The sequence below is a fragment of the Lissotriton vulgaris genome, unplaced genomic scaffold (assembly GCF_964263255.1).
Source record: "Lissotriton vulgaris unplaced genomic scaffold, aLisVul1.2 SCAFFOLD_1857, whole genome shotgun sequence".
Classification (NCBI taxonomy): Eukaryota; Metazoa; Chordata; class Amphibia; order Caudata; family Salamandridae; genus Lissotriton; species Lissotriton vulgaris.
In genome coordinates, this window is record NW_028253705.1 from 422,153 (window position 1) to 436,521 (window position 14,369).

The 14,369-nt window shown below is 45.2% G+C and overlaps 1 protein-coding gene across 1 annotated transcript in view; it reads left to right on the forward strand.

Annotated features, from left to right (window-relative positions):
- The first annotated feature begins 1,272 nt into the window (after positions 1–1,272).
- LOC147660876 (cathepsin S-like) overlaps positions 1,273–14,369 on the forward strand; it is a 47,477-nt gene continuing 34,380 nt past the window's right edge. The window contains exons 1-3 of the mRNA XM_086951455.1: positions 1,273–1,351; positions 4,571–4,674; positions 6,326–6,468. Of these exons, the coding sequence (XP_086807581.1) occupies positions 4,572–4,674; positions 6,326–6,468 (246 nt within the window). The 5' untranslated portion in view covers positions 1,273–1,351; position 4,571. The remainder of the gene's footprint in view (positions 1,352–4,570; positions 4,675–6,325; positions 6,469–14,369) is intronic.

The window sequence follows — 14,369 nt, forward strand, 5'->3', positions numbered from 1 at the left end:
CCCTCAGCCTCAAAATGAGCACTGGGTTAGCCTGCTTCAACCATTACTGGAGCTGCACTACAGCTCCAGGATTGGTTGGTTTGGGTTGTACCTGGGAGGAAGTCCTTCCCTTTCTGCAGAGGAGAGAAGAGTATCCTCAAGCACATGCAACATGTGCAGGGTAAGTTGTTTGGGCATCGCACCCCACCATGTTTAATTGTTGCCGGCCGCTACTGGGTTGATCTGTATATTTACTATTAGTATAAGCTGATTTAAAATGCTAGGCTGACAAGGGTCCAAGTGTGACCTGGCCTGGCCTCAAGAATAGTTGATTCTGTGTCCGCTTTAGTGAACTTTTCAAAAGTTTCAAATTTGAATACATCACTCAAAAGCCTCCCCTGCCCAGACCAGGACCAGAGGACGGCACTCCTCTAGGCTTATGCCAATGATTTTCATCATCTTAGTTTCATTTTATTGCCAAAAAGGATGTCCAAATTCTAGAACATCTGTTCCTTCTATATTCTCTCTAATAGCTAAACCATTTCAAAACGAAAACTAATTCACAAACTCCAAATGTAGAATGTCACTGCCCCAATCATCAACACAATGTTTTGAAGCCCCAACACAGTACAATAACGACACCAGAAATAACGCTACAGAAGCTAAACAACAACAAACACCAACACCACATAAGAACAAAACTATATATCAAGAAAGCAAAACCTCGTGGCTTTATCAATTCCTGTTATAAACTCTTTTAGATTTGGAATGGCTCTTGCTTGGTGCCCACCTCCTTCTTTCCCCATGATATGTGCACTTATGAGTGGCTTTGAGATTCTCACTTAATAGTCCTTTGCTGGGGTCTGACTGCATCTTTCTGGCTCATCCCCACTCTGGACTGTCCCTAACATGTCTTGATCTCTATGGAAATCTGGCCATTTACCCAAACCCAACACTGTAACCACGACCCCTGTGATTTATTTCTAGTATTTTACGTGATCTAAGACTTAATGTGATGAATGGACATGCTGTGATTCTTCCATCGTGATGTGCTTGTCCACAACAGTCATGAAAGCTGTGGTCACTGGGTGGTTGACAGTTGATGCAGATTATGAATGGGAATGTGGTAGGCCTGAGGATATTGACAGATGTTTGAGGAGACCGTTGTGATAAGGCCTCATCTCTCTTGGGGATCATCTTACCCAAGCCCACCCACCAGCAGAGGAAATGAGACAGGAAAGTCAGGGTCCTTGTCAGATTCTAAGGGCTCCATAAAATGGCCAGCGCAAAAGACTTGGGTATCCTTCGCCAAGAGGTACCACTGGAGTGCGCGTCTCGAGATCGACGAAAACCTGCAAGGCCTACCAGTCAGGTAACTTACTAGAAGGCTCAGCTGAAGACTCAAAACATGCAAATTGTAAATATATTATTTAACTTAAATGTTTTATAACAGCGATGGTAGTAGATAATTGTGTAGGGCAAATGTCGCTGAATGCTAGTAATTGAACGCGCCTCTCTTTACCAGACTTGAGGGTTTAATTTTGAATGAACGAAGGACTAAGCAAGCAAGAGAGAGTAGATCAGAGGACATGTCAGTGAGCCTGGGAGTGAGGGATAGAATTTAAGGCAACTTTTGAGTGTATTATACAAAATAAAGCACGCCTACATACTTGCTTTTTAAGGCTGTAGGGAAGCAAGCAACTAAAGTTAATCAGCTCTATAGCAAGTCAACACAGTAGATTGGTAAATAAAGCTATTTTGTGTTCCCATTGATAATTGTTTACAGGACATCGAGTATTTTTGTGTTAGACTACAGGTGCAACATGATAGTGAATGGTCTTTGATATATTTGAGTAATTGACATAGTGAGTTTTTAATTGCTAATAAATGGATTATTTGTTTAAGAAGGGCATCTTGTTTGGATCCTGTTTACAGCGTTATTTGTTCAAGATTGAGATGCGCGTACAATTTATTAATGATGAAACAAAAATACTACCATGTGCAATATTTAGTTGTGTGTGCCTCTAAAGTTCATCCCTCAAAGTGCAAACTTCCAGTAGCCCTCCTTTGGGGGCGCTCCCTGGCATTCCTAATTCAGTTTGTTCAGCTGATCAGCCATACTTCCAGCCTCAATGTATTTGCAGCCCAAAATGGTGCTTCATTAAGAATCTTTCTTTCTAGGACTCCTAAAAATAAGACACACAAGATCGGCTAACTATTAACAAACACTTCCTGAAACAAAATGGCAGACCTGTTGACCTTGCCAATGCTTACGTTACGTTATATAAGGAACAGGGTCAATATTACCCCCGGTATTCATAATAATTACCAAATTTATTTGTTTCACTGAATTGTTTATGGGAAATATTCTCAGGATAACAGAAGAAAAAATGATTCAGATTTGATCAAGAATGGCTCTTAAAGGAGGCACATAGTGGATTATATCCCAACAGATTTAAACCCCAAATCCTACCCAGACATCATTATAAGAGGGACATTCCAAAAAACCAGAACCTCAGACTGCTTTAGTGATTGCTAATGATTCGGAATTGGCTATAATGAACAGATTTCAAGATGTGCGCTCTCCCTGCATCTTTCTCAAACGTTTTAATCCCCTAGTTATGCTTGGCGCTGTGCAATGTATTAAGTATCCTTTAACAGGATTAGAATTACAAATTATAATTTCACACTCTGGTGAGATATTTTATTCTCCTATATTTACTTTCAACAAACAAATGCTTGCAACATGCGTTTGGTTTATTGCCATAAATATTCCGATGTGTGTGACAAATCCTTCCTGTTTTTTTGAAGATATACACACATATTTTATAACTCTGTAATCCACTGTTCACGAGCCACTGAGAAGCTTTGCACTGCCCTTTTTGCAACCATTCACAGCTCCTCCCTGGTTCTCTGACTGATGGGACACCTATTAGCCCTATTAGCGACTATGGGACTGATTCACAAAGGTAGCTTGCACTGTTGATTAAGGTTACACATTTGAGTAAGTTTACTACTTTTTGATATTTACAATCTGCACTTTTGTATTAATTTACATGATTTTAGTAAGCCCAGCACTACACATGGCCTACCACTGGTACAGAAACGCTGTCCAATAGAAAATAATGGAGGTTGTGACTCAAAATAAAACCCCAGAGAAAATACTGTTCATTTATATTAGATGATATAACATAGTTACATATATAAATTAATGTGACAAATATATACAAATAAAACGTATGTATTATACATATTTCAAAACCTATTTAAAACTTACGGATATTGTAACAATAAATATTAATTGTTAATAAAATATATTTGTACATTATTTTTTTAATTCAAAATAGGTTATTTAATAACATTTATTGTTACATTATTATTATTTTTTTATCAAAATAGGTGTCAGATGTTCATCTATTTGTCTGTTTTTGAATTCTGGTCCTTGCCATTTAGCAGGTTAGGGCACTGTAAGTGCATGAACACAAATTACAAAACAGAAGACTTAAATCTTCGAAACTCACAAAACAAATAATGTATGATGTATGTTCAATTAAGAGGTCGAATAGTCAGAGAATAGAAGACATAAGCATGAGTAACAGCTGAGGACAGGCATGAACAAAGCTAAGAAATATTTTAAACTGAAGTGAGGTGCACAAGGGATGGGGCAGAAAGAGACTGGGGTTCAAGAAAGCCGTGAGTTGAGAGTGTGCCTGGGTCTAGCTGGGGATGTTGCAATTAATTGTGGAAGGGGCTTAATATCGGGAGGGGATGTGACTGGGACCTGGGAAGAGCAGGGGTCTGGAGTTGGGAATGTAATGAGGAAACAGTCATACAAACGGAGCCTCACAGCTTTAAAAACACTTTGGATTGGATTCCATGCCCTGAAGGTGACAGTTTTTTTTTATTTATTTGAGAAATATTATGTTCTTGCCCAGACGCTTTGGGCATTTGCAGCGCTTTACAAATATCCTTCAAATCATTTCAAATCATAGCATATTACATCATATTTTATCATTCGTTATTGTCTGTAAATAAAGTTGAATGCCTCATGTATGAGTTTTTGGTCATGTCAATCATTCTTACTTGCATAAATAGGATGATTTACAAGGGAGAAAACTCGCTTTGACACTTTTAAATGGAATTAGTTAAAATGAATAGATTTGCTCCTGGCACATCAAGGTAGCCATTGTTAGTCGAAATGTAACGATATTTAATGCACAGTGACATTGAAATTTAGATAATTCTGGTTAAAGTGTGCACATAAACAAGTATCTTTCATGCCTTGTTTTGTTTCCATATGTCTTTCATTCTTGACCATCACTGACAGTCAGAGAAGAAACCCAGGCACCTCATAAGTCACTTCCATGTTCTCATTGGTAGACCCAATCAAAGCGTACAGCTTCCTGAGTGCTGAGACTGTAAGGATTTCTTGGGTGTATTAGTAATTAGAGATGTCTATCGAGAGTTACTACAGGGGAGCACATTGATCCCAGTGAAGGGGCTCAAGCAGAAGTCAGAGGGTAGAACAAGATGTAAACATGGAACAAATTACATCAATTGAAACTTTAGACTGCCTGTTTCCTTCTTGTAGGATGCAGGTGATGCAAGCAGTTATCCTCCTGCCAGCGCTCCTGGCCTTTTCCATTGCTTTCAAACATCTTGACCAGGAATGGGAGACATGGAAGTCCAAGTACGGTAAGAAAGGCGCTCTGTAGTTTCCAAAGTACATCCGTTCGCTGAAACCTAGAAGTCAACCATGTTGAGGATGATGCCGTTAATTGGAAGGTTGCACTGAAATGAGAATGAGAAACAGTTTACCACAAATCTTACACACCCTTCTCTTATAACCTTGCCAAAAATAAATCAGTTTTCCTGAAATGTAAAGTAAAAGTATGTCAAGCTCTGGTCATTTGTGAAGAGATGTTTATACAAACAATTTTAATTTTTAATACTGGTGGGATTAGCACGCCTACTGCGGATGTCTATTTCTAAGCCAATGCCTTGAACAAATAAACCAGCAGAAAGATTTAAGTAGCAAATATAATATTTCGTCCAATGCTCCATCATCAAGGACACCGGTTGTCTATAGTTGAAGTAGCGGAGCATCAGTGTGTGGGTGTGTGTGTGTCCCTCCATTATTCCTCCTATGTCTTCTTCAATGACTCATGATGTCTCCCTGTCAAGTATTTCTGTGTGTGAATGGATGTTCTTTCATTCCTGTCTCCTCAGTGCTCATCAATGAAAGGCTGTCACTCAGTGAAGGGTGGTTATGTGCCTGTGCGTGTATGTGCATGCTCGCACACATGTGTTCACTGTACTCAAGGTCCTAAATTCACTACACCCATTTATGCCACATTAGGAGACTGTCAGGCAATACAGCCACCAATCAAGAATTTACTAATCTTGACCATGTCAACTGTTGGACCCAAAATACAGTGTTGACCCACAAAGATGGCGTTCGTTTGCTGGGCCATTGAACACTAACAACCACATAAGTAAGAGACAACTACTACATTTCCCCCTTATGTGGATGGCACACAACTTGGGTCTACTTCAATGCCAGGGGAAGGTCAATCTAAAAATATTTAAAATGAGTACATACAAATTTGCCAATTGAATACTCCTACTGAATAATGTGGAAACATGACCAATATGAAGCCCTCAGGACGGGGGTGTTCTCCTTTGTCCAAGAAAGATTGTTCTGAGAGACATTAACCCTCATATTTCTAGTTAACCAATCGTACAGTATTTCATTGCTACAGGTCACATTTGAGCTAAACGTAATCTGTTAGTATAATGGCAGGATCAATCTTCATCCAGTGCCTCTCTAGGTTTGTGAGCTCAGTGGATGGACCTGCTGATATTCCTCGCTCACATTACTCTCCATGGTACCCTGTCCAAAAACACACATCTATGTATAGATTCATTCTCTGACGACTTGAAAAATCAAACCCCTTACTTCAGAAGTAGGACCCAGTTGCATGACAAATGGCTGCCTAGAAGCAACCTAAAATTCTATATCATTGGCATGGGCTCCCATAGCCTAACAGAAAACCAGCTCAGTAGAGAGTCTGTTTTAGTGGTCAGGGTAATTGTGGTGTAGATAGCTGTACTAAAAAAGAGCCACACAGCACTGGGCTAGCACGATAGCACTTCAACGGCACATGGAAGACAGGGAGGCGGGGACTTGGGAAGCACTTCTTATCCCTAAATTGTATTCATTCTTAGAAAGTAGCAAGTTTGGTGACTCAAAAATTATTTCACTAAAGGGATCACACAGAAAACATTTGCCAGTACAATGTATGCACAGAGGGCTCTTCATATTTGCATTTCTTCTTCTTTTCAGGAAGGAAATACTTAAATGCTGATATGGAGAAGGTCCGAAGGAACGCATGGGAAGCCACGTGGCAGAAAGTGAGGGATCACAACCTTCTGGCTGACCGTGGCAACAAGAGCTACCGATTGGAAATGAACCACTTTGCAGATTTGGTATGTACTTATCTTTCCTGGCAGATCTACAATAAAAACTCAACACTACTGTCTATCAAATGTTTAAAGGTTCAAGATATACACATTTGGGTTGGTAGGACATGTGCCAGACAGATCAATGTAAGTGATATCATTAAAAATACAGATCTGGTTTGCTGTCTGTGGTTTACTCTCATTCATGCATCCCTAAACAAGCATCCCTGGAGTCCATACTTTATTTTATTTTTTTTATTTTTTTTACACCCTCTGCTTTGGGAGTAATGAAAACATATTTCATGGCAACCTTTTCATACTCTGCATTGCCTGCTCCTGCATTATTGTTTGAATATTCATCAGTTTCCCTTTGAAGTATGTATGTGTTGGATTCATATAGTTCAAACCCAACTACAAAGCACCTGAGATCTGTACAGAATGAAAGCAGAGGGAGCAAATAAAACAAGGTTACAGGAGGAGAGGAAGTGAAATATGAGTTGTGGGTGGGATATTGAATGTGCATTTCATGATGAAGCCTGAGTTGTCCGGTGCATGGTGAACCGCCCATTAAGGCAAATAATAATGAAGTGCGCTAGGGGTAAGCACATTTTTCTAGTTTTCCCTAACTGCCTACACTTTAAAAAAAAATTGTAATTTAAATTCCAAAGCTTTCTAGAGCTTCCATCATAGTAATCTCAATTTCATTTTAGTTCAAATGAACTTTTGGGTTTCCCAGTCATCAATATTATAAGCCTGTTGTGGAGCATATATGTGAAGTAGGGATGTGCAAAGGTTTAACACATGAGCAGCCATACCCTGGTTGACCAGTGGTCTTCCTCAGCCTCCTTCTTTGAGATGTCCTGCATTGCCTTTAGGAACATACAGAGCATCAGAGATCTTGAAACTACTTTTTTGGCAGCAGAAATGGGAGCATCCACTAAGACCTAAAAGGGCAATGTATATTGCATAGACTGAAGAACAAATAGAGGAAAACTAACGGATGTTGCTGGGGCACAGTAAATGGGAGTTTAGACGATAATATACAAAAATGGAAATAAGGCTAGGAAAATGATAGCATGGCTGAGTAATCACAAAGAGATGGATATGAGGAGTAATGCTGAGGGAACAACCACAAAGATGTGTGCACTTAAGTGCCCTAGCGACTTCTCCCCTTCTGGCTGTGATATCAGCCCAGCCACCCCGTAAACCTCCCCAGTATGGAAAATAGAATGATAATTACGTTGTGTTATTATCTTTTTATTTTTCCTTTTTCCACTGCTCACAGAGCAGTGGGGCGGCGCTTCTCTGCCTTAGCGGAGTAGCCGCCGCTGGATGGCTGTATAACCTAATTTCAAACCCAAATACCTTAAACCTTTGGAGGAGGCATACTTCTGCAGGTCAAACATTGTTGTTATGGAGTTCTTAGGTTGTGTGCTTTGCAACCGCGACAAAGGCACCACTTATCATACAATTAAGGACTTTAGTGTTATCCAACTATTCTTGGGGGAGAAACCTTCTGAATGAATGAGGAGATTTCTAACGCGCAACAGTTACTGCAAGAATGTCCCGGCGCTAAGGCAGATGGCTAACAGATTGTATCTCACACCCTACAGCTTAAAAAGATGAGTTTCAACATGCTTGTGAAATTATTTCTTATCCGGAATGCATCTGAGTGGAAGAGGGAACCCATTACAGTACTTGGCCGCAAGAACCGAGCAGGCTGATCCACCCCATTTTTTCAGTTCTGTATGGGGATAGTTAGCAACCTTGCGGACTGTGACCGTAGAGTTCTTTTGAGACAGTATTCAACCATCCTATTGGACAGGTATTTGGGTCCCATCTTATAAAAGGGGGCATGTGCCACCATCAACGCTTTGAACCTGATACTCTTTTTAACTGGTAGCCAGTGCAATTGATCATGGTAGTGGGAGATGGAGGCATGGTGGGGAAGTTAAAACAAAAGGTGAATTGACATATTCTGCACCATTTGCACTTGATGAATTAGATAGTCAAGGGTCCCGAGGTACAGTATGTTCCCGTTGTCAAGTCTGGAAAGGAATAATATCTGGACTACATTTTTTTGGGCTTTGCATGGCAGGAGGTTCGAAAATATTCCCAACACCCTCAATATCCAACAGGAGATTTTAACCACCGATTGATTGATGGCAGTCATACAGAAGGATACCATAGTGACTTCTCACATGGTACATTTGGGAATAAATCTTGAAATAGTCATGTCCAGATGCAAGTGACTTCTCTACACTTTAGGTCTGATTTTGGCCCATAAGGACATCTCTTGAATAGGTGGTTCTAACCCACCGAGATGGATATCTGTAACCTGAAGAGGTGGGTGAACAGGTGTGTGGACACAGAGTAACTTAATCCATTTATGAAGGTTGGGCTTTCCATCTGATCGTTTCATGTTAGTTCAAATTTTACTATGGGATGCTGATAGGAGGTTTGCAAGATGTAGAGAAGAAAATTGTAATAGGGCAAGTGTAAGGATCTTCTTCATAAAGCCATTTGACATTATGTACTTAACTTTAAAACACTTTCTTCATCTTAAAATCTCCTTTGCGTCCCTCAACCTACTAGGAATTTCTGCTCTTCCTCAGATTTTCTTCTCACTGTTCCTTTATTTAAAAAACTACGACTAGCTAGATATTTTTTGCATACAATATAGTCAAGACCTGAAATCACCTCCCTAGTTATCAAGTATCAACATGGCTTCTTAGGTCTTAATTTTTCTTTTTTTAATCTATATTTTGGCAGGCTAACTGAAATAATTTGAACTAGAAACAGGCATTTACAGGATCCAACGTGGGGTCAACTTCTTCAGTATTTACATGCTTAGAAAATTCATAAATAAATACAGTAAATTAAAAAAGGAATCCTTAATAATGCTTTTTCTGTTCTTATTTGTCTAACTTCTGAAATGCTATTACGGTTGACTATTGCATAAAAGAAAGTACTTGTGATGCTGCAGTCTACCAGGAATGTGTTGTCATACTTCGTGTACCTGAATGCGATAAGAAAAACCTTTTAAAAAGTTAAAGATTGAAAAGAGACATTGTATACAAGGGTACAATGCAGTTCAAATTCATTCTGTCCCCTGTGCCCTTTGTTATTACTACTTACATTAAATATATTTTGGCTCCAATGATGGGGGAAAGGGGGGATTCATAAGTATGGCGATTCAAGCTGCAATGTTTAAATGCCCTGAAACGAAATCTCTTAGTCAAATGTGTCCACATATTTGCATAGAAGAAAAACTGTTCTTTTAGAACAATAGCTATGCCAGAAAATATTCACCTCGTCTAAACACCACTTCAACTCATTACAAAGGAGTGCCAAATATGCCCTATTTTGCTTTCAAGAAGAACTTTCTGTGATGGCATCAGGGTCAAGCGCCATGTGACAATACTGTAGCCCTATAGCCCGCCGTGGCAGGCTATACCAGCTATTAAAGGCCCTTTTCCTATGTTAAAGGCCCGAGCCGAAGGCAAGGGACTTTAAGAAGGGGCGGGACTTTAATAGCCGGTATAGCCCTACTAGGAAGGGCTACAAGGCCATTAGAACATTCTGCCACTAGAGGGCAGAATATTTTCACAAATAAAACAAAGGCTTCTCGAAGCTCGAGGGGATTTATATCCCCTAAAGCTCCAAGAGGCCGTTGTAAGATATTGGAATGTAGCTCTGGGGGCCGTTACCGGCCCATAGAGGCAGGAGGCACATCATTGTCTTCAATGGCGCTCCCAACATTCCAATGTTCTAATTCCTGTGATATCATCATTACCCCCAGGTCCCGCAGTCTTCGACACCTTCATAAACAAAGTGGAGATAACCATCTCCCGACAGAAAAAAACAAGAGGAATGCTGGGAAACTAATACTGCCCCTCCCCCCGGGAGTACATAAGCAGTACTTACCCAGCAGCCCTCCTGTTCTTTTTTCTGTCTGTCGACAGAATGGATGGTGTGCTGGTGCTGCTCCTGCTGGGCTGGAGTAATGGTGCTTCTCTTCACCCCCCGCCTGCCTGCCTGTGCGGGCGCGGGGTTCCCTGGACTGCCTCCTGGCCTGCATGGCTTGCTGGGAGTCGGTCTATACTTGGAGCCGGTGTTGTGATTGGAGAGTTCCCGGCTTTGCTTTGTGCTGCATGCACCTCCTGGCCCTTTGTGGCTGGGGCTGGAGTTCCCGGTTGCTTCCGGGTCACGGGCTCGGCTTCCCGAGCCTGGCCGGGGAGCCGTGCATCTCTGGATGTGCTCCTCTTGGCTTCTGGACGGCGGTGTTGTGGGGGCCTTGATCCTGGGGTTGGCCCCCACTCCTGGTGCGTCCCGATTTTGGGATCCTTTTTTTCTTCTGCCTTGCGCACTTGGTGGGCTGTTTTGATGCTGCTGACGACCTGTGTGTGGTTCCTGCCCGTTTTCGTTATGTTTCACTTACAGCGTGGGCTCCCTACACAGCGCCACAGGCAGCTCTGAAATGTTAACAGTTCAAGGAATACAGGGGCCTCTAATGTCCAGATAGGGGGCCGACTCTGGTGACCTCTGCTTCGTTCATGAGAGCTCATTTGAGGGGTTTGTGCCAGATGTCCGGGGCTGTGTTTCTTCCGTACCTGTGGTAACATGAGCGCTGTGTGTGGGACGTTCCTTTTGTTCCCGTTCCCTGCCCTCTGTTCCCATGCTTTGAGGAGTGTTGGCACTATTCTTGCTGTGTGTTGGTCCTCTCGTTTGCTGCTGCACATTGCGATTGTTCCCGTTCCCTGCCCTCTGTTCCGGTGCCTTCAGGACGAATACATACATTCTTGCTGTATTTTGGTCCTCTCTTTTGCTGGCCCGCCTGTGTCATCTGCTGTGGTGAGAGGAGTTGGCCTCCCGGCTGGTGCGGACAGCCTCAAATCTTGTGTACCGGGTTCGAGTCTCGGCGGCCCCCGCTACGACAGTTTTCGCCCCCCCCCCTTTTTTTCTTCTAGGTGCTGCGGGGCGCTGGGCTCCATGGTTTCCTTGTACCTCTGGTGTCGCTGGCGCTCATGGACCGTGGGTTCGAGTCCGGCCGCTGCTGTCCTGATGTCCGGAGTTGGTGGGTCCTCTGTTGGCCTGCAGGTACTGGTCCTGGGGTGGTGTCGTGCGTTCCTCCTCCTGTGTGGATGGTTCCTGGTCTCTGGCTTTGCCACGGGCCTGCTCCGGATCTTGCTGTTCTCGAATGGTGGGCGTTCCGAGAGTCTGCTCCCTTTGGTTCTCTTCTTCAGGGGGTGCCCCTGCCCTTGGTGGCTCCGTGGGCGTTCTCTCTTTCTGTTTGTGGCCTTCCTCGGGTTGGGATGGGTTCCGGTCGCCTTTGTGGTGGCTGGTTTTGCTGGCTCTACCTTTGCTTGCTCCTGGGGTTCCCTGCGTTGTTGGGGTTTTCCTGCCTGCTTGCTTGCGCCTTGCCCTCTGCTGCTCTTGTTTCAGGGATCGCTTCTCTCTTCGGCGACGGCCTCTTAGGGGTGCGTTCTGTTCCCCCTCTTCTTCGGGCTCCTTTCCCAGACTGGTAGTGGGTCGGTGTTCCTGCTCCTCGGGCCGCTGCGAAGGTAGGGGGGGTCCGGTGGGCCTCCCTGGTTCCGGTTGGCCTGCTGTGCTGTTCTACCTCAGTGACCTTGCCTCCGCTGCGGGCTGGCTGTTGGGCGTCTGCTCAGCTTGGGTGTCCTGGTTCTTCCCTTCCTGCTTCTCTGTGGTTGGTCGCTGTTCGGGGCTCCCGGTTCCTGTCCCTGTTCCCCTTCCCTTGGGCTGCGCCTGGTTCATCTTGTAGATGTTTGCCAGTGTCTTGCTGAGGGCTCCTTGGGGTGCTCTGTTCCCTCTGCCTGCGCTTGGGTAGCTTGTGTGGTGCCTGATTGAGTGCCTACCTGGGTTTTCCTGTTGTTGCGGCCTTACCTTTTCTCCGGCCTGGGGCTTCTGGTGTTGTCCGGGGGCCTTTATGTGTGGTTGTTCTGGAATCTTCTGCACTGGCTCTCCCCGTGCTTGCCTTTGGCTTGCTTCTGCTGTTTCCTGTCTGCCCCTCCTGTTTCTGCAGTGGTGCCTGCCTGGTTTGGTCCTGGCTGGGACCTCCTGGCTGCTGCCGGTTCCTGTCGTGCCTCCTGTTCTCCGGGGTTGGTGTGCTGTCCACGTGCTCTGCTGTCTGCTCAGTGGTTGTGCTTGGCCGGGTTGGTGCCTGCCTGGCCTCCTGGGGCTGCTGGGTGCTGTTGGCTTCCTGGTCCATCGGCTGTCTGGGGTGTTTGCTCCCTGGTTTGTTCTGGTCTCGTCTGGTTCCCTTGGTGGGTGCCGGTCTGAGGTTTCGGCTGGGGCTTGCCGCTCCTGCATGTTGGGCTCCCTTTTGTGCTCTGCTTCCTTCATGGTATCTCTTGATCCTGGCGGGGTAATCGGCGGTTGGGACCGCTTCCTGGTGGTTCCTTCTGGGCCTTCTCCTGCTGTTGGTTCTCTTCCCGGGCTTGTTTCCCCGGTGTTGTGGGCCTCTGTTGTGTTCTGTGGCTCTGGCTCTGAGAACTTCTTGCTGGTTCTGTGTGGCCTCAGGCTGTGCTGTCCTTTCAGCCTGCTCTGGGGGTTTGTTGCCGGACGTCTCCTGTTCCTTTCCTGGTTCTGGGGTCCTGGCTCGCTTCTTCCTCCCTTGCTCCCCGGGTTTTTTGTTCCTGGTATGGGTCTGTTTGGGTGCCCCGTGTCTCTCCCTCTCTGGTTGGGGTGCGGTTCTGTGGTGCTCTTGCCTCTGTGGGTCCCTCCCTCCTGGCTGCGGGTTGTCTGTGGTTTTCCTGTTGCTTGGTCCTCTGCTTTTCTGCTTCCTCCTGCTTCCGCTTTGACCTTCTGTGTGGTCCCACGGTTTTGTGCTGGTGTTTCCCGTTTCCTGCCTGCCCTTTTGTTTTGGTCTGAGTACTGTGTGGGCCCCTTCTGGGGATGGCTTGGGCCTGCTGTTCCTCCTGCGTGGTCAGGTTGCTTGTCTCTGGTCCAGGCTTCCTTGATTTAGTTGGCCTTTGTTGCCCTGTTTTTTTGCTGTTTGCTTGGCTCCTCCCCGGTGTTGATGGGTTCGGGCCTTGTGGTTGTGGTCTGGGTTCTGGCTCCCTGGGTCTTTCTTTTCCGCTGCTCCTGCCCTTGCTGCTTGCCTGGCCTGGGTTTGGGGTTCCTGGGCGGTCCTGTGCCATGTAGGCGCCTTCTATTTGTGCTGCCCTCTGGGCCTCGTTGGCCGGCTGCTGCGGTTTCCCAGTTGCTCTGTACTCCCCTCCTGCCTTGTGTTCTCTCCCTTTGGGGTTGGAGTTTTCTTGGGTTGTGGTCGTGGTCGCTGTCCCTGCCCTTGTTTGGTTTTCTTTGTTGTTGTTGGTTTCCGGTCTTGTTGGCCTCTCCTTGCTTGGTGGGCTTTTGGCTGGGTTCTGGGGTTTTGGGATTCTTTCCCCCCTCCCTGTCTTTCGGGATGTGTTTTCGCTCCTGTTCGGCTCCTGGGTTCTTGTTGCTTCCTTGGCCTCCTCGGAGGGTTTCCTCCTCTGATCTCTTGCGATTCTTTTTGTTTGGGGGGTGGCCGGTTTTCTGGCCTGTGTTTCTTCCTTTTTTTTGGCCTGGGTGCTTGGGCCTGCGAGTTGTTGGCCATCTCTTTCTTTGGCTTTCTTCCGGGTTGTCTCATCTTCCTGGTGGGTCTGCTGGGCCTTGTGAGCCTTCCTGCTGGTTCTGGCCTTGGCAGCCTTCTCCGGTGGTTTGTTTTGGCTGGTCTTTGTGTCCTGGTCCCGGTCTCGGTTGCCGGTTTCTGGGTTGGCGGCCTCCTTTCTCTGGATCCTGGTTTTTTCTTTGTCTCCGGTCCTTGTCCCTGCTGTCCTGTTCTGGGTTGCGGGCCAGTTGTTTCCTGCGGTCTTCCTTTCCTCCTTCTCGGTGCTCCCTTGGGTGGCTGCTTTTGTTGTGGTTTCCTGGGTGTGCTTGTGCGT